At 43.0% G+C, this 24,156-nt stretch overlaps 1 protein-coding gene across 1 annotated transcript in view; it reads left to right on the top strand.

Moving 5' to 3' along the window:
* Nucleotides 1-24,156, top strand: part of mlip (muscular LMNA-interacting protein) — a 94,771-nt gene that overhangs the window by 10,889 nt on the left and 59,726 nt on the right. Inside the window, exon 2 of the mRNA XM_084321521.1 lies at nucleotides 19,443-19,568. Within this exon, the coding sequence (XP_084177647.1) occupies nucleotides 19,443-19,568 (126 nt within the window). The remainder of the gene's footprint in view (nucleotides 1-19,442; nucleotides 19,569-24,156) is intronic.

Genomic DNA, 24,156 nt, shown 5'->3' with positions numbered 1-24,156 from the left:
TAATTGCCACATAGGGGACAAAACACATGAAACGAAGCAACTATTAGTTTACTCTCTGGGATAGAAAGAGATCAAAACAGCAGGGGGGCAATTTGTTTCAATGATGTTCATACTGGATACCCGCAGCTAGTTACAGTTAGCCACACAACTGGGAGTGTGCCTATGTTCCCACAGCCCTATGTTCCCACAGCCCTATGTTCCTACAGCCCTATGTTCCCACAGCCCTATGTTCCCACAGCCCTATGTTCCCACAGCCCTATGTTCCTACAGCCCTATGTTCCCACAGCCCTATGTTCCTACAGCCCTATGTTCCCACAGCCCTATGTTCCCACAGCCCTATGTTCCCACAGCCCTATGTTCCCACAGCCCTATGTTCCCACAGCCCTATGTTCCCACAGCCCTATGTTCCCACGGCCCTATGTTCCTACAGCCCTATGTTCCCACAGCCCTATGTTCCTACAGCCCTATGTTCCCACAGCCCTATGTTCCCACAGCCCTATGTTCCTACAGCCCTATGTTCCTACAGCCCTATGTTCCCACAGCCCTATGTTCCCACAGCCCTATGTTCCCACAGCCCTATGTTCCCACAGCCCTATGTTCCCACAGCCCTATGTTCCCACAGCCTTATGTTCCCACAGCCCTATGTTTCCACAGCCCTACAGTATGTTTCCACATTTCCTTTTTTCATACATTTGTATCTGATTGTATTCCCCTTTCTCTTAATTTGGTAGCCAATAGTGGTAGTAGAGGGTTTGTCTGGGAACATAGGGCTGTGGGACCATTGGGCTGTGGGGACATAGGGCCTAATTTTGAGAGAAATCTTAGAAATGTGGGAACATAGGGCCTAATTTTGAGAAACATCTTAGAAATGTGGGAACATAGGGCCTAATTTTGAGAAACATCTTAGACATGTGGGAACATAGGGCTGGCTGAGGGACCATAGGGCCTAATTTTGAGTGGGGGAAAAAATCTTAGAAATGTGGGGACATGCTGTAGGGCTGTGGGACCATAGGGCTGACCCCACAACACCAATGCAAAGTCAATGGGGCCACGTTCCAGTCTGTGCAAGACCTGAAATGAAGTGCACCCAAAGTAGGTTTCAATGTTTATTTTAGGATTTGCACGGACTGGACCATGGCCCCATTTACTTTGCATTCATTTTGGAGCTGTGCATGGGTCTCCAGTATGAGGAGCATCATCGACACAAATCGCCTCCCTGCTGTTTTGTCCCCTACTACAGGGGTTCCCAAACTTTTCAGGCCGGGACCCAGAAAATAAGGCGTCAGAGAGCCGCGGCCCAATGCACATCGTCAGGCTTTTCTTTTTTCTTTTTTTTGCCAGGCGACCGATTTTTTAAGCCAAATATCACTTCAATCCTATTAAGTTAGTTCAAGTTAGTTATTAATTTATATGTGCTATTTATGAGAGGGCTAACTTGTTGCAAAATAATAATGATAATAATAATAGCCTCATTAAAATACTATTGTTGCTTCGGTTGTTTTCAGCGTTTTATGTGCATAATCTGTTATTTAGTTTGAAATGTTCGTTGAAATAAGTAGATTTTTCGTTTTTGTTTATTTATTAAGTTCATATAAAACCATATAGTCACATTTTAGAATACAATAGAATAGAATTTTAGAATACAACTAGAAACACTGTCCTGGCCTGCTTCTAAGTTCAGTGGCCTGACAAAAAAAAAAAAAAAAAAAAAATTGGATTTTTTATTTTTATTTTTTTTAACTCATCTCGCGGCCCTCCCGTGGCTGCTCGCGGCCCACCTTTGGGTCGCGACCCCGACTTTGGGAACCACTGCCTACTGTATGTTGCCTCTACTGTTCTGCCTCTACTGTTCTCGTCTACTTCTGAATGCATGTCATGTCGTGGTTTGGACCCGTGGTTCTCGCCATTACCAGAGACCACCCCCCGTCTTTAACCAATCTTGTGTGCATAGGTGTGTATAAAGTGTACGTTTGGGTAGATCTCAGCTGTTGATGTTGAAAAGGCTTTAAAATAATAGAGGGTATAGCGCAAAAATAAAACAGTAGAAGAAGTCAAAATTAGACTGGTATGGTCCTTTAAGTACTAATATGTGTCCTCCACTTTATGTTCGGCGACTATACACACGTCCCGGTGTCTCTTTACAGACCACCGAGGAGGGTGGTCTGACCGCAGCGACGGGAAGTGATTTAGTGGTTGTCTGCAGTCGGTCTTTCACCCTTACCGCATGCCACACGTGAACTACCTGAGCGGGGCTCACGCACAGCAGGCACGTGCACACATAGAGGCCAAGGGGTGCCTGAGCACCTGCCTTTTTGAGCCTCATCAAAAAAGTGCCCTTTTTGAAAAACATTTTTTTTTTTTTTTTACTGTTACGCATATAGACTGCCCTTCCAACTGAAAAATGTCAGGATAGAATCAAAATATTAGGTAAAGAGAGAGAGATGCCCCATATTCCATTGCAGTTTGCACAGCCTCCTCAGCGTGCCTCTCCGCGGACCTATATATTTTATGCATAGCGTGGGTGGTGATGATGATGATGATAGAAACCGCTGTTGAATGCTGGTATTACACTCATTGAGGGACACAAAGAAGTCAAGTCCGATGGGATTTGGGAATCTCAAATACAAATCGGGATTGGAATAAAAAATGCATTTATATTAAACAATACAGAATATACAGCACTTCTTGGGGTCTGTAGGGTAAGCACTTATTCCCTCCCCCCTGAACATTTATGGAGATGTATGGGCCTTTTAAGTCAGTGATAAAAGTGTCTTTCAAGGATAAGTGAGCTCCTGCACTGATTATTATAGTTCAATATTCAATATTTGATCACCAAAACCCCCCAAAAAGCATAAAAAGGGGGCCCCCCGCCCGAAAAGGGCCCTTAAAAATCGCGCTCGTGAGCTACGCGCGCTCGCTTAATATATACACACAAGTGTAGTGCCCTTTTCAGCCTTTGAGCACCTGCCCCTCTAAAGTCCTGTGCACGTCCCTGACGCACAGCGTGGCTACATGCAGAGAAAACACAAGCAATCACTTCCCATAGCGGGGGAAGAAATGTGAGCTATGTGAGGACGACCGCATGACCTGAACACTTGCAAAGCAATTAAAACTTCATGCGTGCTCTCGCGGGCAAATAGGAAATGCTTACACCCTGACCTCTCTCTCTCTCCCTGCTCGTATTTGCTTCACTCTTTCCTCGCTGTGTGGCAACAGACGCAATGCCCACGCGGACAGCAGGGTTGCCAACGGCAAAGATATGATTGCTTGATTTCATTTCATTTCCTTTTTTTGTTGCCTTTGAGAATTCTTCTTGTTCTGTATCTGAGAGCTATGCCCTAATAGACGAAGACACCTGGTGACCCCACCTCATACTATAGTCATAGTCTACCCATATACTCTGTATGAAAGCATGTACAACAGTGCTGTATATACTGCATATTTACCACATATATATATATATATATTAGTGCTGTCAAACGATTAAAATATTTAACTCGATTAATCGCATGATTATCCATAGTTAACTCGCGATTAATCGCAAATTAATCACTTTTTTTTTTAATTTATTTTTTACCTTAAACAGATCTTTTTCAAGTTCCAAGTTTTAATACTCTTATCAACATGCGAGTCAACAAATGCTTGCTTTGTGCAGCCATTTAACACAAAAGGATGACCCTCATGCATTGCAAATTTGCATCAAATTCAAAACAGAGTGATGCACAAAATAACTTAAAAGAAAATAATAATTTAAAACAATGAATAAAGTGTGCATGAAATAATAGGGGAAAGAAAACATTAGGAACTTGTTACATTCACACACACAATGGCTGATTAATCACACCCCCCCCTCTCTCCCTCACACACACTCTCCCAGATCTTTTTCTCTTTTGCCCCTTCCTCATCTCTCTCACCCCCCTCTCTCTCTATATCTCAAGGCCTCTACATGCTACAGCAACTTCAAAGCAACTTCAACACAACATCAGCGCGATTTCAGCGCGGTTGTTGTTTAGGGTCTTGTAGACTGTGTTGCGAGGAATCTGCGTACATGTCTCCAAAATCTAACCTAAACAACCGTTGCGTTGATATTGCGTAGCAGTGATTGGTTGGTTAGCGAATGGGGGCGGGGCTGTCATAGAATAATATAGGTATCGCAGAGAATACCATCCGCCATTGTTGTAGCCAGCCAGCGTTGATGCTAAATAATTAGCGTCACATAGCTGGCCTTTTTCTGAAAACCCAAGCACATATTGTTCCATAGCATACGCCTTCAGTTGATCATGACAAATCCTCTCTTACCTTGACGATAAAAAAGCCTCCATAATTTAGTAAATAAAGCTGTAGCCAGCCAGCTAGCATTGGTGCTATACAAAATGCTATCCACATTAGCTGCATAGCTAACCAACTAAATACAATGGTATCCTGAGGTAACTTTAACGTTAAATACAACGTTTGCTAGTCGAAATGACTGGACACACACAGGGACAAGTTAAACATCAATCAATTAATTTATTCCAATAGGTAGTTTGAGCTGCATGTGAGCCGGTCTTTCTCTCCTCTCCATTGGAAACGAATGAAGTAGTGATGGGTCGGTCATGAGCGACTCGTTCATAAGAGCCGAGTCATTGCCGTGAGCGTGAGTCGAATCGCTCACGTCTGGCAATGAGTCGGTTCACATCCAACCATTATAATTTGTTCCTAACCAGACACTCCCATTATATGCTGGCTTTTATTCTCTCCACCACTTCTAACCACATTGCCATTTTGGATTCATTGAGACCCAAAATTCTAGTCCTAGAACTGCCTTAAAGCGGTCTTTTATTTATAGGTGCATAACACTCTGGATTGATTGATTGATTGAAAAGTTTATTAAGCGATTTGCAGTGTCAAATTTCCCTCGGGATAATAAAGGTATTTATATTCTATTCTAAACAATCAAGCGTTACATTCTTTACATTATTTGGCAGTGGTTATTTAGGCTGCATTTTAAAGCTCACATATCTGAATTAGACACTGCTATGGGGTTAAACTCATGTGTTTATGTGTTTACCGTCTACTCTAGCCCATAATAAGCCCACATGGACCTTAGTGTTCATTCTTATGATGAATTGAAAATGGGGGACCCTGATGTAAACAAGACGAAAGTATTTCTCTGGTTTGATTGATTGATTGAAAACGTTATTAACAGATTGCAGAATGGGTACAGTACAGCTCAATACATACAATTGTTAAGGGGATGCAGACCAGAGAAAGACTTTCGTCTTGTTTACATCAGGGTCCCCCCATTTTCAATTCATCATAACATATATGACATACATGATAGACAGTACTGCTACATCTATACATTTATGACATATCAGATTTGCAAATACAGTACTGTTTGTGATACAAAAGTGTCCAGAAAAAGAGTGTATATACATACATTTGACGTAGAAACTGTACATTGGAGGAGGTTGGGTGGGTGGGTGGGTGGGGGGCTGTACATTGGAGGTGGGGGGGGGGGATTGGGTAGGGGACACACACACACACTGAACATTGTACACAACCATCTCTACACTTTTAGTAAATCGATTTTTAAAAAGAAACTCAAATCTCAATTACAGCTGTGGCTTTAAAGTGTTTTGACTTGCCATCCAAAATGTGTTATAGGTAGATAGATGATAGTACCCAGATTTAACATGTATTAATGAAGTAATCTTTAGGCATACAAAAATATGACATAATTATTTTAATTAACCCCCAAAAAGCTGATACTGCACTCTGCTGCACAGTTCCCTTAAATAATTATACAGGTAATGTACAGGCAAAGTGCAGTAACTTCAAATACAATGTTGTTTTCCCTCCAGCTTTCATAACTTAACCTAGCCATTTTGAAAATGAAATTTAACACCTGAATATATTGGAATGATGATCCAAATAAAATGGCTAGGTTAAGTTATGAAAGATTTTCATCTAACATTCATCTAAATGTTTATCCTTTGTATATAAGGAGGAGGACCTTGAAATCAATTCTAAATGTTACCGAATACCGATGATTACTGATGTAAACAGGGGGATCCTGATGTAAACAAGACGAAAGTCTTTCTCTGGTCTGCATCCCCTTAACAATTGTATGTATAATTGTATGTAATTGTATAACATCGGCCAAATTTGTTTCATATTTTGGCTTACGGAACTTCCTCCGGAAGTGTCAATGATCCGTGAGCCGTGAGTCGCTTACGTGAATCGGTTCATTGCGGTGAGCGTGTATCGAATCGCTCACTCACTGAAATGATCCGTTTGGCACATCACTAGAATGAAGTTACGTTAAAAAGCAAAGAACCGGCTGACAAAGGTTAAGCTGCTAGCAACAGACACTATAATACTTCCGGTCGGGGAATTTCAAAATAAAAGAGCGACGACTAAAAGCACCGGAAATACGTTTATTTTGTACATAATCTAACGTTAACACGAACCTAAACTAACTTTAGATTAGTTTAGGTTCGTGTAACGTTAGATATTGTAAAAAATAAACGTATTTACGGTGCTTTTAGACTCGCTCTTTTATTTTGAAACCCCCCGCCCGGAAGTAAAAATTATGCTTATTTTTCTGCTTTTATCAATGGGTTGGTTGAGAAGGGAAGCGTCATCTATCTAGGGAACCTAGCTACATACGGGGTACAATGTTACATAGACTGCGCGTTGATTTTGCAGAAGCATAAAGGTAGAGTGTCTGCAACACCGTTGCTTTGTCGATGTTGTGTCGAAGTTGCTTTGAATTTGCTGTAGCATGCAGAGGCCTTCACACACACACACACACACAACACACACACACACACACACACACACACACACACACACACACACACACACACACACACACACACACACACACACACACACACACACACACACTTCAGAAACAAACATAGTATCAATGAGAGCATCAATAATACACCTGAGTGAAGTCTAGTAAAAAAATTTTTTTTTTTTTTTTTTTTTTTTTTTTTTTTTTAGTTAATCTTGAGTTAAAAAAATTAGTGGCATTAATAGAATCGGGAGTTAACGCGATATATTTGACAGCCTTAATATATATATATATAACGGTTGTGACAACGTCACCTCAAACTTCGATGCCCCGAGTGGCAGTCGAACCCCGGTCTCCCACGCCACAGGCAACAACACAGACCGCTATACCAAGAGGTGAATCCACTAGTTCGCAACGTGTCTATCTGTCTTTTGAGGATGTGAGAGTGAGTTTAACCCATAGCACCGCTACTCACCCCAGCGCTTCTTGACTGCGCTTCACGATACCATCCGTTATATATATATTATATATTTGTCTGAATATACCTTCATATAACCCCTCTATATACTTACTTATAATACCCATAGTTCTGTATGATAGCATGTCTGTACAATAATGGTGTATATACACCATATATTTTGATTTATTCTTACCGCATATATACCTACCCTCACCTGTCTGTTCTTACCTGCACATAGTCCTTTACTATATCTATATCTGTGTAGGCCTACATATCCTACTCTTACTAGTTACGCTGCTGGCCAGTATGACTACTACCATACTGTCTTTATATATCACTGTACATATTATACTACAACTATGTGCATACATCAGATTAGCACTACACTCAGTAGTACTGATTTGTATTATTTTGTACCCAGTTTAATCACCTGTACATTGTATATTGCTGTTGCACTTTACTGCTACATTTGCTCTCTCTGGTTGGATACCACACTTATTTTCATTGTACTTGTGCTGTATAATGACAATACATTATTAATCTATCTAATTTAATCAAAACCAGCGGTGGGAAAAAGTAACTAATTACAATTACTCTAGTTACTGTAACTTATTTATGGAGTACTTTTGGAGGTACGTACAGTAGGACCCAAATGCAGGATAGAACCATGCATGATCAACTGGATCTGATTGGTTCTCCTGCCCCTTAGGGAGAGACCTTGAGCCTTCATCTTATTTGTCATACCAGCGCTTGTATTCCAATGCTTTTTTGTTTTTAGTTATATTATTATTTTAATATTTTTTTTTTATATACTTTAGATACTATTCCTACTATGTATGTATGTGTTTATATTACGCATATACAGGGGCGGCTAAGTGGCGCAGTGGGCAAGGCGCTCGCCACTAACGCAGGAGATGCTGGGTTCGAGCCCAGCTCTCTGCGTTGCTTCCGGCTTGGCTGGTCGTTCATACTAATACAATTGGCAGTGTTAGAGGGTGGGAAAGCCGGTGGGTGGGGATCGGACATTGTGGACAGCGACTCCTACAGGCCGGTTGGTGCGCCTGTACAGCAGAGACAGGAAGTATCGGGGGCAGTGTGAGCCTCCCACGTGTTACTCCTCGCCACTGAGAGATCACGCTGTGCAGGTGAAAAGATGCGATGGCTGCCTCCTCGTGTACCGGAGGGGACACGTGATGATAGATGAAGTAGATAAAAAAAAAACATATATTATTTGCTTGTTCTATTCTCCATCCATCTATCATCCATAGCAACACCATATCCCCGACACCCTGATGGGGGGGATCCCCTTTGCATTGCACATCTGAGGTTTCTCCCCACGTTTCTTTTCCTATTGCTAGGTTTTAGGGAGTTGTTCCTTATCTTCATTGGGCAAATTTGTGGATTTTATGGTGTTTTTTGTTGTGGATCTATTGTGATGTTTCTTCTCGATCTGTGAAGCCCATGGGGGCGGCGATTTAAAGTGATTTTGGGCTATACAAATACATTTGATTTGATTTAGAACTGGCAGGAGGCAGGTGGAGTGTTGATTTTGGAGTGTATTTATCGATGCACAGACAGGGAAGGCCAATAGGAATAGGCAGGAGGAGTATTTGTATTCTTGGAAAAACACGTCACTTGATGAGCACTGAGGTTGCCACTATGTTATATTACTCTATGGTTTACCCATATATCAATTACTGTAATTTAGTTTGGGGTAGTACTCATCAGACCAAACTTATGCAGAAACAAGCTCTAAAAAGAATCAGCTAGTAGTAGAAAGTAGTAGATAGATAACAGGTCATACATGTAGGTATGCATTTGGTTATGTGGGTGGGTAGGTTTATAGGCAGGTGGGTGGGTTGTTATATATTATTATGTACACAGTATATCCATGTATGTACTGTGTGTATGTATGTTTGTATTAACACGAATCTTTTAATGTATTCTGGTATTTTATAATATGCATATTCTTGTATTTTTGTATGTTTGATTTTATAAAACGGGGGACGTTCTTGATAAGCCTCTAGGCTTCTAACTTCTCCTTCACAATCGTTATAACTTATTATGTATTGTTTTTACTTCTGTTTAACTGTGTTAATAAACAAACAAACAAACAAAAAGAATCAGCTGTGTAGATCGAAGTCATTTTTCTCAGCCTCTATTTCACAAGTTAGGTATCCTCAGTGTTTATCAAGTGAATCATCTTCAGATTGGTTTATTTGTGTATAGTTCTTTAAAAAGAGTCCCTCCCCCTTTCTTTCATGACATGTTTGCCCACAATTACCAATTTCATAATTACTCCACACGTAGCTCCTGTTTTCTTAGACCACCCCATTCCCGCCGCCCTTCCCAATCTCAGTTTTGTAGAGTCTACCGAGGGTAAAATTTGTGGAGACTTTGCACAGTGACCAGGGCACTAATTTTGAATCACAAGTGTTTCAGAAAATGTGTGAACTACTTGGAATAGAGAAGACGCGCACAACTTCTTTCAGGCCACAGTCTGATGGGCAGGTTGAACGTTTCAATGCCACTCTGCAAAATATCTTAGCCACAACAGCTGAATGCTGCCACTGGGATTGGGATATCATGATCCCCTATATGCTGTAATGGCCTATAGGGCAACAAAGCACAGCTCCACTGGGTTTACCCCCAACATGATGTTGTTTGGGCGGGAAGTGACTGAGCCAATTGACCTGGTGGCTGGTCTGCCACCCGGCCATGAAAGTGCCCAGACTCCTCCACAGTATGTCACTCAGCTCCGTGAAAGGCTGGAGCTTGCTCACCAGATCGCCAGAGATGCCCTAGGTCAGTCTGTGGAACGGGCCAAAAAGCAATACGACAAGAACGTTTGCCACACTCTGTACCACACAGGGGATGCTGTCTGGCACCTAGTAAAAGGCACCAAGAGAGTAAGAGATAAGGGGAGGAAATTCTTGCCATCATACGAGGGGCCATACTTTGTCCTAGGCCAACTGGACGACTTGGTGTACCGCATCAAAAAGGGGCCTAAGGCAAAAGTCAAAGTAGCGCACCATGACAAACTCAAACCATACCACTCCCGTAGCCTGTTGGATAATGTCTGGGTCATCGAACAAGCACAAGTCTGGAACCCTGCTGAGGTTCTACCACCCATTCCAGATACCAGCCTCACCGACTCTGACCTGTTCCTGGCTAATCTGTTCCCGGATACGGCAGCGGGGAGTGATAGCGGACAGGAAGCAGAGTCATCTACAGACATTCCCTTGAGCCCCGTTGCTTTCCCCTCTTCGCCACACACAGCCCAAGTCTCCTCGAGTACAGGGGAGGTTCATGCTAGTGGGGGTAGTGTAGTGCAACATAGTCAAAAAGCAACGGTTATGGACTCCACTCAGTGCCACACATCCAGGGGCAGGTCTAGCAGGACCAGGAGACCTCCAGATACATATGGAGAGTGGGTGACTTACTAAAAAAAAAGTTATATTACTCCTGTTAAAAAAAAGAGTTGAAAGGAGTTTTTGTTGTTTGAAAGACTTTGTATTGTTTTGTTAAAGAAAAAAAAACGTGAGGCACTGTGGCATCATGAGCAAGTTTACTTTTGGTTGTGATCTTGTTTACGGTGAGAAAAGTGAGACGGGGTTAACAGGTGAAGCAGGTGTTTTACTATAGAAGCTAGAGAGGATACTGGGAGGCTGCCTTTAATATGAGCTGTGGTTATATTGGGGCTGTATTCGTTGCGTTGTAGGTGTTTCATTCTTCTTTTTCAGAGATGGTGTTGGAACCTCAGAAGCACTGAAAGGAGGTGGACTGTTTAAACTCCTAACACTGCACTACCCTGCACCATTGCACTCTGTTCTCAAGGGAAACAACTATCTTAAGGATTATAATGGACTGTTCCATTCCATTCCTGTTTCTTATGGACTGTTACTCCGTCAAGGGGAGATGTGGCATTGTGACCCTAAAGGACTCCAGAGACTCAAGGGGTGTTCAAAAGAAAAGAAAAAAGTCTATGTAATCTGTTTAGGATATTTTGTGTGTAGTCATAGGGGTGCTGGAATGTTATTATTATATTTAATTGTTAATTGCCATCCAGAGTGGGGGTAGTGTTATAAGATTATGGTCTGCTCCTTTAAGAGTGAGGCACACTGGGAGACAGGTGGGCTATACAAGGAACGGATAGGGTGATGAGACAGTGTGTGTACGCAGGAACGACAGAAACAGGTAGCTTGTTGTGACATATGTAACGTTAATCAACAGCATGATATGAAGAATACAATGGAAATAAATGCCCAGTCCTGAAGATAACGGTTTCCAGTGGTTTACTGTCACCACCACACATCTAGAGGGAATTACCCCGAAGTCCGGACAGTACGTTAATAAGTACGATAACTGTACATGACCACTTCGGCCCTAGAGTGAAGAGAACACTCTCCTGTACTCTTACTAAGGTTCGAGTTAATGTAACGGAGGTACCGCAGTCTATCCACAGTCACGAGGGACAGTAAGTGAAGTGGCTGTGGACGTTAAGCGGTACTGCAAGTAAAACTCACTCCCCAGAGGCATCCAGACCCAGTAGCAAGAGGTGTATTCACCTCTTGGTACAGTGGTCTGTGATGCCGCCCGCGACGCGGGAGATCGGGGTTCAACTCCCACTCAGGGCGATCCCTTAACAGGGGTCGAATCGACAAAACACAACGCAAGTAAGATCACACCGGCTACATTAACACAGAAAAAGGTAACACTACGCTGAGCTATGGTAACCTTCGCGCGTGCGTGAAGCATAGCCCCAACTGGCCCCCAGAAACGTTTTTAAATGTATTAAGTAAGTAAACATATAAGCTTGTTATATTGCTAATCTTTAAACTCAATGTCAGCGATACAGATATAATCCTTGGGCAATTAAAGCTCCCCCAACTCACTCCCAAGACACAATAGCTGGAAGTGAAGCGTTGGGTTCAGTCACACTGTAAATATGAGTCTAGACTTGAATCCTATTAAAGCTAGACAGACATGACGTAATCTCCTGTCTTGACCTCTAGGGTAATTCCTTACATTTACCGGTATGTTTTAGTCACTTGTCTGACACTTCTACCCAAAGGAGCTTAACAGTTGTGTACAACAAAAGCCAGCAATTAAAAAAAGAAAAAGGAGAGACGCTTGCCAAAACAAACTTACAGTAGCAGTCGAGCACAGGTTCCACAATGTCAGCAGCTTCAGCTCATTCTCATAGTTGGGGATTAATGGAATTGCAACATCCGCCCTTTTATTATTAACAATGTGGCTCTTAAAAATAGGCTAGCAAAACACCTAGTCTAAAGCCTTTAGCCTTCTCTAAAACTGTCTTTTCCTCTCCCCTGTACATTAACCCTCTAAACTAGCCTACATGGACAAAGGTTCGCCTGGATATAGTGTTATATTTTTGCCAATTCTGAGCTTATTCTTTGAGTCAGTATCAACTTTTATGATTCAGGGGAACCTACCCTTTATGTCTGGGGCAGCGTAAAGTCACCATCATACATTACCTTTGTGTGAGCATACAATATTTGACATAATAAAAAGAAAACGCCCAGTGGAAAAAACATGGGTTTTGTTGAATAACTCTAGTTAGCAGGGAATTATTGTGGAAAGTTGTTTCGAAAACCTCCATGTGAAATATGGTACAAAATTTAATACACCTTTTCCTCAGGGAGTGACTGCCATTTATTTGAATATTGTTCTGGTTGTTTCTTAGCAGACAATGTGAAAATATAACACTTTTGGTGTTCCCGTCATATTTGGACCAATATCTTCCACTTTGAGAACTGCCCTTTTAAGGGACACAATGGACCTGTCTCAAACCCTGCCCTCTTTTCTTGATCCTCCAATCACAACTGTCGCTTACCTCGGACAAACCAAGTTTGTCCGAGGTAAGCGACAGTTGTGATTGGAGGATCAAGAAAAGGGGCAGGGTTTGAGACAGGGCTGGTAAACGGGAAAGGAAAATACAAAAATGGAGCTGTCGCCCTCACGTCCCCCACACAGCGGGTATAGGAAGTACAGTACAGTCTCAAAGCACTCACCAGCAGAATAAGGAACAGCTTCCCCCCCAGGCTAGAACACTGCTGTAAATAATACACACACACACACACACACACACACACACACGCACGCACGCACGCACGCACGCACGCACGCACGCACGCACGCACGCACGCACGCACGCACACACACACACACACACACACACACACACACACACACACACACACACACACACACACACACACACACACACACACACACACACACACACACACACACACACACACACACACACACACACACACACACACACACACACACACACACACACACACACACACACACACACACACACACACACACACACACACACACACACACACACACACACACACACACACACACACACACACACACACACACACACACACACACACACACACACACACACACACACACACACACACACACACACACACACACACACACACACACACACACACACACACACACACACACACACACACACACACACACACACACACACACACACACACACGCTGGTAAACGGGAAAGGAAAATACAAAAATGTTTGCCACATGGCACTTGAGACAGTGTCATTGAGCAGAGTAAAGTAGAGGCGACATTGGCTCGGCAGGTTGAGAGGTCGCCTGGTAATCGAATGGTTCCCGGTTTGATTCCTCCCGACAGTGTGTCGAGGTGTCCTTGAGCGAGACACTTAACCCCCTAACGGCCAGTGGTGAGCAGGTTGCACCTTGCATGGTCACATGAGGCATGAGGTGTAAAGTGCTCTGGATAAACCGCTATATAAATGCAGTCCATTTACCATTTACCATTGAAGCAATCCGATTACACTGCTAAATTTGAGTGTTCGGTTGGATTACGTTACGGATTACAGTTTGAAGCAGTTAAATAGTGATCTTTATAAATATTTCAGATATGGATCCATACAAGTATGAAGCATAAAAGTAAAGTGTTACAACAAGTACATCATTCTTATGATAATTATGCCAAGTTAACACTAGCACAGCCATGGAGAAAATGCCACTGATTCCCGCTGGGGGACGGGTCAGATGACCCAACAATTTGAGAAATATGAGCAAAAGAAACAGTGTAAACTATATAATTACCTCTGAATATAAAAATATGAGGTTTACCACAATGAAATGTAGGTTTGAGTGAAAAAAAATAAATAAAGGAAATTGTATAAAAAAATAAAAATAATTATAATTTATTTTGTTTTGTTTTTGGATGGAAGAGCCACACATTGACGGGCAAAGACCCACATGCGGCTCGCAAGCCACGGGTTGGCCACCCCTGCGCTAGATGCTCGCAAAGTGCTGTGACTTTCGTCTGTTCCCATTATGTGGAATAACGTTTTCTAATTACATTTTCCTGAAGTCATTTTGAAATTTCAGAAACCGTGCCAGATAAAACGGGTACTTTTAGGAAAAGTCATTGAGTGACAGAGCTGGAGCTCGACCGAGTGACGAGGATACATTTATTGAAAATGCCTAGGGGTCATGTGACCCCTTGTCGGCTGTGCTAGTGTTAAAGTAAGCCAGATGTACACTACCCAAGGCCATATTGATACTAGGGGGCGTACATGATAATATGGGGGCACACAGACACTTATACAACCAGTTCACATTAAGGATCTCTTAACACGCAAGAACATTTCTCTGTAATCCGGGAGGATGGTCTCTAATGTGAGTTACATTACCTTTATTAATTGTATATGCTTCATAGTGAATATAGAAATTATTATGGAGAAGGTACAAATGCCATATGGGTTTTGATATGGTCAGTTGTGTAGAAATCATTCTTAAAGTAACCTTTCTAATTAATATTTGTCTCTTTCTATTATTGGGCACATTTTTGGAGTCATTTTATGCCACAGATTCTTCACTATCATAGAGCTCCAAAGCCCTGCTACTGTACACACTGTGCATAAAGCAGCTGATTAACCTTTTCACTACAACATTAGAAAGGGTTAACCCTTTCACTACCAGTCGGGCGGAGGGTCGGAAGGAAGACCTGTTCCTGGACACAGATAAGAAAGAAAAGGCCATTGACAGCAGAGCATTTTATGAGAAGAAGTCTTAGTCACACACATGTAAGATGGACGACACACAGGAACACACACACACACACATGCATTGGGTCACCGATGAAATGTTTCTCTGCGCTTCACCCATCCCGTCGTCCTTCGCCCACAAGGGCAGCTGGGGAGCAGACACGGCCTGGGGACCAATCCAAGTGCTCCTGTCCGTCCGCCATCGGTAGGGGACGCAAGAGTGTTAGTGATCTGTTCTGCATGTTTTTCCATATTTTTGCGAGCATGGGGAGAACATGCAAACTCCACACACAGATACCCCGGGAGATATACCCCACCTGGGTACCTGGCAACCTGGTCCACGAGCGGGAATCAAACCCAGGACCTTCTTGGTTTGAAGGGTAACCACTACACCACCGTGCCGCCATATGATGTTTTGTATTATATAATTATATTATATTGCCGCCATTATATGGAGGAGTTATATGAGGAGTTTCAGGCTTTGAAGTCCAGGAGAGCTCAGCCTTCCGTATGGGGGGGGTCCTCTGACGGACAGGCGGCAACAGTATGGGGGGGGGGGCCTCTGACGGACAGGCGGAAAAGTATGGGGGGCCCTCTGATAGACAGGCGGCAAAGTATTGGGGGGGGGCCCTCTGATAGACAGGCGGCAAAGTATGGGGGGGGGGCCCTCTGATAGACAGGCGGCAACAGTATGGGGGGGGGGCCCTCTGATAGACAGGCGGCAAAGTATGGGGGGGGGGCCCTCTGATAGACAGGCGGCAACAGTATGGGGGGGGGCCCTCTGATAGACAGGCGGCAAAGTATGGGGGGGGGGGCCCTCTGATAGACAGGCAGCAAAGTATGGGGGGGGGGCCTCTGATAGACAGGCGGCAACAGTATGGGGGGGGGGGGCCTCTGATAGACAGGCGGCAACAGTATGGGGGGGGCCCTCTGATAGACAGGCGGCAACAGTATGGGGGGGGGGCCTCTGATAGACTGATTGTGTGCACATGTGGCAGTTTCGTCGTTGATTTTTCAGTCAGGTTATTGCTACCCATTCATGTTCCCCGCTGATTGCCCTCTTCCTGTGTAGACAGTCCAAGTTCTTTGATGTCACTTCAAGAAGAGAGCCTCGATCACGGGGTATGGGGGGGCTCTACAGCCACACACAACAACAACAACAACAACAACAACAACAACAACAACAACAACAGGATTATCAAGTTGGCAGACAACACGACCACAGTCATCAGACTGATAAGCAACAATGATGAGAGTACAGAGATGTGTTTTTTTTTTATGTGATGAACAATATGCGCCAGGTGCACTCTCTAACAAAGGGTTCGCTGACAGAAGATCAAAAGACCCTCACAGAACCGCGCAGGCCAGGTTAGGGTGACAGTGTAGCACAACTCAGACACGACACCATGCAGGTGCAGCAGCATATAAATTGAGTCCACTGGGGACCTGCTCATTATTCAGCTTTTCATCTGAGGAGTTTCAGGCTTTGAAGTCCAGGAGAGCTCAGCCCTCCGTATGGGGGGGGGGGTCCTCTGACGGACAGGTGGAAAAGTATGGGGGGGGGGCCTCTGACGGACAGGTGGAAAAGTATGGGGGGGGCCCTCTGATAGACAGGCGGCAAAGTATGGGGGGGGGGCCCTCTGATAGACAGGCGGCAAAGTATGGGGGGGGGCCTCTGATAGACAGGCGGCAAAGTATGGGGGGGGGGCCTCTGACGGACAGGTGGAAAAGTATGGGGGGGGCCCTCTGATAGACAGGCGGCAAAGTATGGGGGGGGGGCCCTCTGATAGACAGGCGGCAAAGTATGGGGGGGGGCCTCTGATAGACAGGCGGCAAAGTATGGGGGGGGGGCCTCTGATAGACAGGCGGAAAAGTATGGGGGGGCCCTCTGATAGACAGGCGGCAAAGTATGGGGGGGGGGCCTCTGATAGACAGGTGGAAAAGTTTAGGGGGCCTCTGACGGACAGGCGGAAAAGTATGGGGGGGGGCTCTACAGCCACACACAACAACAACAACAACAGGATTATCAAGTTGGCAGACAATACCACAGTCATCAGACTGATAAGCAACAATGATGAGAGTACAGAGATGAGCTAGTCCAGCTGACACGTTGGTGCAAGGACAACCGCCTTGCACTGAATGCCAGCAAGACTAAGGAGCTCAACGTGGACTTCAGGAGACATCAGGGCAACCACTCCAACCATCAGCCTGGATGGAATACCAGTGGAGGTTGTCAACTGCTTCCGGTTCCTTCCCGTTCATGCAACAACCTAATGTGGACCTACAACAACAGAGAGGTCATGCTCAAGAAGGCCCACCAGCGCGGCACCGCCTATACCTAGTACTTGGCGTACTTAGTACCGTACTTTTCGGACTATAAGCCGCGGCTTTTTTCTAGGCTACTGTATGAACATGCTAATAGAACGTAGTGATTTTTTGTGTGTTCCACCTATGGTGAAGTGACTGCGGTAACTGTGACGCCAATACTAACACCAAGTACTAACGCCAAGTACTAACGCCAAGTACTAACGCCAAGTACTAGGCCAAGTACCGTACTTTTCGCACTATAAGCCGCACCTGACTATAAGCCGCAGCAGCTAAATTGAATGATGTGTACATATATAAGCCGCACTGGACTAGCCGCATGTGTTTTAATGTTTAATTACCATATGTAAGGAGTGGAGCCTGCGGCTTAATTTGACTCAACACGGGAAACCTCACCCGGCCCGGACACGGAAAGGATTGACAGATTGATTGCTCTTTCTCGATTCTGTTGGTGGTGGTGCATGGCCGTTCTTATATTGAGCTTTAAGTTCCCACCTCTACAGAGAATGACTCCCACCTCTACAGAGAATGACTCCCACCTCTACAGAGAATGACTCCCATTGGGACACAATATTGTCGGACAAATTAACTCATTTACAAGTTGTATTAAGTAAATAAGGGAACAGATAAATAACATTTCAATGCCATTTTTCGACCCTGCGGCTTATATAACGGTGCGGCTTATATGTGGGCAAAACCCGAAAATCTAAATATTTTCATGTTCCAATGAAAATGCTTGTTGTGAGCTAGGCTAATGCTGCTAGGCTCGCAACACACTCGGTTACTCTGTATATTTACTGTACAAACATACAAAACACTAAATATACACACTGCCCCATACTGCCACAGCCACGAGGGGTTCCCCTTCACCTACTACTAGTGGGGCACCTTGGTCCACACACACTAGGAAGGGGTGAACAAGGGTACACACACAAGGGAGCTATAAATACTACCTGGCCACAAGATCAGATCAGGCTAAAATTGACATCAAGATATCTTGACTTTTCCTGTAGCGGTACCATAATGTATTATGCCATAACACCAAAGGCTTAATGCATAATATCCAATGCCATAGTGCTTAATGCCTTAAAGCATAATGTCTAATGCCGTGCTTAATGTGGATACCGTATTTCCAAATGCTATAATGGCCGATGCCATAAATAATATCCAATGCCATAATGCTTAATGCCAAAACACCATAATGCTTCATACCAACATGCTAAGCTTCTTCAATGCCCCATATTCCCAATGCTTGGACCCCTGCTAATTTCTTCTTCTTATTATTACTACTATATATTTATAGGTGAGTGTCATCATTGTTACATCCATGTTTTTCTTCCTGTAATTAATCAAAAAAAATTCAGAATCCAGATAGTACATAACCTGATGAAGGCATTTCATACTTTATTACCATTTATAATTCAGCCTGGGCCATAATTAGTTTTACTCATCCCAGCAACACATCTTGTCAGAGGAAGTTTACATTCATTGAAATGCTGGATGACTCATTTTGGATACATGGGACCTTCCAAAGTGCCACCTGCTGTTGTCGGGGCCATCTCTAAGACAGAAAACAACTGTGCCCGCAAAGCACAAGCTCCATTCTAGCTAGGTTTGGGCACCGAGAACCGGTCCTAACTTCCGGTTCCGGAACCGTTAAGAAGCAATAAGCTCCCAGCCTGCTCTTAAGTGTGCATCAAGAGGAAGATCACAGGCAGACGATAATCATAAACATCCAGTAACATGCAAACAATTTGTCCCTCTCTGATTTACAGATTACAAGAGGAGTGTCACCTAAGTCTACCGTCTTCACGTTTATGCCTGTGATGCGGAAATTACCAATTAAAAACATAATCACTGACGTGGAGAGAATTGGATCACTCGCGGGCAAACTAAACGAGGTACAGAGCATGGCATGCCCGGTGTGCAAAGCACTATTATTAACAAGCCGTTTATGGTTAAAAATATGTTTTGCTATTTGCCAACAAAATGCACTTACTGACACTACTCATTCTCTTAGGCAGAAAAAACTAGCATGAATTAGCACTACAAGCCAAAGCAAATTACTGTAATTATATTCATAATGAAAGCGATTATCTGTATAATTGCTGATCAGACCATTGAGACTAGTGCAGAGAAAGTTAGTCCTTTCTTGAAGCACCAGTGGTCTCAATTTATTCTGTGCACGCTCCAGAACTCGATTCATTATTAGAGAAATGACATATTGTTGCTTTATGTAAATCGAGTTCATTTTGAATGGGATGTCGCAACTGGGAATAACTCTCCCCATTGGTAGGAGGAAGAACAGTTTTGGCATAGAGTTGACAGCCGCATGGTTATTCGCCGTCTCTACCTGTGTTTCCAACATATTTTCCTTCTGTGGCCTGACCTACCAAAGAGATGAGATCTGTGTGAGGTGATGTGCCCGGAGAGAGGTTTTATTATCTATAATATTATGCAGAACTCAGGCGATATCCAGAGAGAGAGAGAGAGAGAGAGAGAGAGAGAGAGAGAGAGAGAGAGAGAGAGAGAGAGAGAGAGAGAGAGAGAGAGAGAGAGAGAGAGAGAGAGAGAGAGAGAGAGAGAGAGAGAGAGAGAGAGAGAGAGAGAGAGAGAGAGAGAGAGAGAGAGAATCAAGACGAGCAGTGCATAACAGTAAAATTAAGATCATAACTGGCCAGCAAGTTATTTAGTGTGATGCCCCTTCACTGTCTGGAAGCATTTTGAAAAATTGTGTAGTCACTCTAAATTGAATGGATTTCACAGTAACATTGTGAATTGTAATGGCAACACACATTGTTTAATTTGCATGCATCATTAATGTAGGTGTGGGCCTATGTGTTTATTGGTATATTGAGCGGGGGGGGGGGGGGGCGTGATCACTCAAGACACGTCCTAAGGTGTGAACAGACTAGGGATGGGAATTGATAAGATTTTATCTATACGATTCCATTATCGATTCTGCTTATCGATCCGATTCCCTTATCGATTCCTGATACATTTATAACTTACATACATTAATTGGAAATGCAACAGAACTAAGCTGGTTAGAATAACAACATGCAACTTGACATTTCTGATAGTCATTTATCATTTATTGTTGAGCCCCCATGTCAGAAAAATACAAAAACTGTAAAAAAAAATATATTAACTATGCACTTAAATTAAATATTTGAGATTCTCGTAAACGAATTGAATCTATTGAACTGTAGTTGCATTCAACAGGTCGTTATTGCTAAAGAGAATTCATTATCAATAACCTACCTGTATAAATAAAGGTTAAAAGTAAAAACATAACTGACACATAAGTAACATTTTTTTTCTTTTAAAATGGCGAGTGAAGTTTGATTTGTGCCTGCAGGCTGCAGCGCCGCCACGCTCCGAATGGTAAACGCAAGAATAGCATGCATTTTGCCATCTATTACGAGTAGGGTATATCTGCAGTGCCGCAACCCCATAGAGTTATGCTATTGTCTATTATGGTGAATTAGTGCACAAATCATTAATCATACATCAAAATAGCCTAATTATATTATTATACACGATGATGACGATACAGAAAATTACAGAAAAATTAGAAATGCATGGCAAAAATAGCATTTATTGTCAGTATTTTAGAGACCCCCCAAAAATTCACAAATCATGTTTTCAGGGGGGCTGATGTCTCATATAGGGCAGCCATGGCTCCCCCGGCTCCCCCATGGTTCGCACCCTGGTCACGGAGGCATGCGATTCCAGGAATTGGACAATTAGTCACCGGTTCTCGATTTCCATCCCTAGAACAGACGTCCTTAGAGCCGCCGTTCCACTTGTGTGATGGGATCACCCAAATCGGATCTTAATGCCAGGTGGAAACATTTTGAATGCAAAGCCTCTGCTAATTTACCACCCCTGCCATAGTCACGCCATGTCCTCACTGGGCATCTGAAGAATCATAATAGCAACTGTTTATAAGCACAACACTGTCCCATGCCAGGTTATTTAAAGGAATAAACAGACCTGGAACCTACTACTTCCCAGCAGCAACATGCACAGACATGAGAGGCAAGGGCTCAACCAGAAGCATGTAAGCATTGTTTTGCATAAATTAGCACATATTAGATTTTTTAAATGTACATACGTACATACGACGTGAGATGCTTGTTTTGTAAACATAGTACACAACGTATATTCTATCTATACAAACTATAACTATAAATATTGTGACGAATCTGGTGGGAGACCAGACTCGCCACGGTTCAAATACAAACAAATTCAAAAGGCCCACACAAGAGCAGTATCAATCAATAAGAATATTTATTGAATTAGGGCAAAAATCCAGTTTGATAAGCAAGAGAATGGTCATAGACAGTCCGATGGTCAAACACAAAAAACAGGCTCGCCGACAGAAAAAGGGATTTGTTCAATGCTCAGGGTAGTTGTCCGGTCCAGGGCCAGTACACAAGGGGGAATCTCAGCCAGTCCAGGGTCCAGTATACAAAGAACACCTATACTCGCTTTCTCCTCACCTCTCACTACCTCTCACCATCATAACTCTGAATACTCAATCTCTCTCTCTCAATACCACAACTCCAACTCCTACTCCACTCAACTCAACCCTCTCTAACCTACACTGTAAGAAAAAAAACCTGCAAGAAAACGGTAAATGTCTGGCATCAATGGTTTCCAAATACTTACTGTCAAATTACAGTAAAATCAAATACATTTACAGATTACAACCTTTATTTAATGGTTAATATTTTGATAAAAGGTAATTTACTGTATTTTTATGGCATTTATACTTAAATTAGAACAACAAAAGAGTGGCTGGACTAATGATGTGCAGGTGTGTTCTATCAGTACTAATCAGCTACCTAATTGACTCTACTCCTTCTGTGATGGACATATCTCCCATCCTTCACATATCCAAAGGAGGGGGGACGAGATCTGTCACAATATAAACTATATATGACTGAATAACTGAATAACCTATAAATAAACAAAAATTGTAAACTAAACTATAAACTAAACTGAACTATGAACTAAACTTAATACACAACATATATTATATCTATACAAACTATACTATACTAACTATATAAATAAACTATAAACTATAACTATAAACTGGGCGGCTGAGTGGCGCAGTGGGCAAGGCGCTCGCCACTAACGCAGGAGATGCTGGTATCGAGCCCAGCTCTCGGCGTTGCTACCGGCTTGGCCGGCCGTCATACTAACACAATTGGCAGTGTTAGAGGGTGGGAAAGCCGGTGGGTGGGGATTGGACGTTGTGGACAGCGACTCCTACAGGTCGGTTGGGTGACGCCGGTGCGGCGGAAACAGGAAGTATCGGGGGCAGCGTGAGCCTCCCACGCGTTACTCCTCGCCACTGAGAGTTCGAGCTGCTGCGGTGAAAAGATGCGACGGCTGCCTCCTCGTGTACCGGAGCCGGAGGGGACACGTGATGCAAGGCTTCTATCCTCACTACAGCCGACCAGTGGGAGGCATAGTCTAGCAACGTTCAAGACAGGGGAGGGAAGAATTGGAAATACGAAATTGGGATGGGAGAAAAATAGAAAAATGGGGAGAAAAAGTGGATAAAAAAAATAAACTATAACTATAAACTAAACTATGAACTAAACATAATACACATCGTATATTATAACTATACTAACTATAAATAAACGATAAACTAGAACTATAAACTAAACTATGAATTAAACATAATACACAACGTATATTCTATCTATACAAACTATACAAGGTGTTAGCAGCAGTGTGCGTGTGAGAAGTGTGCTTAAGCAGCCTTTGGGCCGTGTCTCTGCACGTGTGTCCGCTTCCCAGCAACCTCTTCTTGGCAGTAGGTGTTATCTCACATGTGACTCGTATAGAAATAAATAAAAGAACATACAGTACAAGGGGTCAAATACATTTGCTGTACAGTAAATTGCACAAATGTGTTAATGGTCTGGAACAAAGGAGGGTTGTGGCAATTACTCATCACCAGAGAGGCGCTTGAGCAGTACTGTGACTGCCTAATACATATTTTTTCTCATTTGGATAATTGGATTATATAATATATATATTTATAAAATTTTTCATAAGTTATATTATTTGTATTAAATTATAATGTAACATTTTATAAGGAAGGGGCAGGGCTTCTTTTTTTTTTTTTTTTTTTTTTTTTACTTCCCCCTGTTCCTTCTCGAACACTTATTGCATGGAAATAGTCTTTGACTATTTACCTTTTTGTTTTTTTAAACTTTTTTTATGTTTCTATGTTCGAGACAAATAAAAATCTAATCAAATCATCATCATCATCGCTGGGAACTAGTTAGTCAGGCGATTGACACAGTCTGAGTCACTGAGACGCACTCAGACTGTTGCCCGCCCACCATGCAGTCCTCCTGAAACAATGCACCCTCTCTGCCAACACCACTCACCGTGACATAGACAGAATTTAGAACCGAAATATCGCTCACGCTGATCAGAATCACGTATTATTAGTGT

Source organism: Notolepis coatsorum, assembly GCF_963971535.1.
Source record: "Notolepis coatsorum genome assembly, chromosome: 9".
Taxonomy (NCBI): Eukaryota; Metazoa; Chordata; class Actinopteri; order Aulopiformes; family Paralepididae; genus Notolepis; species Notolepis coatsorum.
Note: the sequence above shows the minus strand (reverse complement) of the source record. Positions and strands in the feature narration are given on the sequence as shown.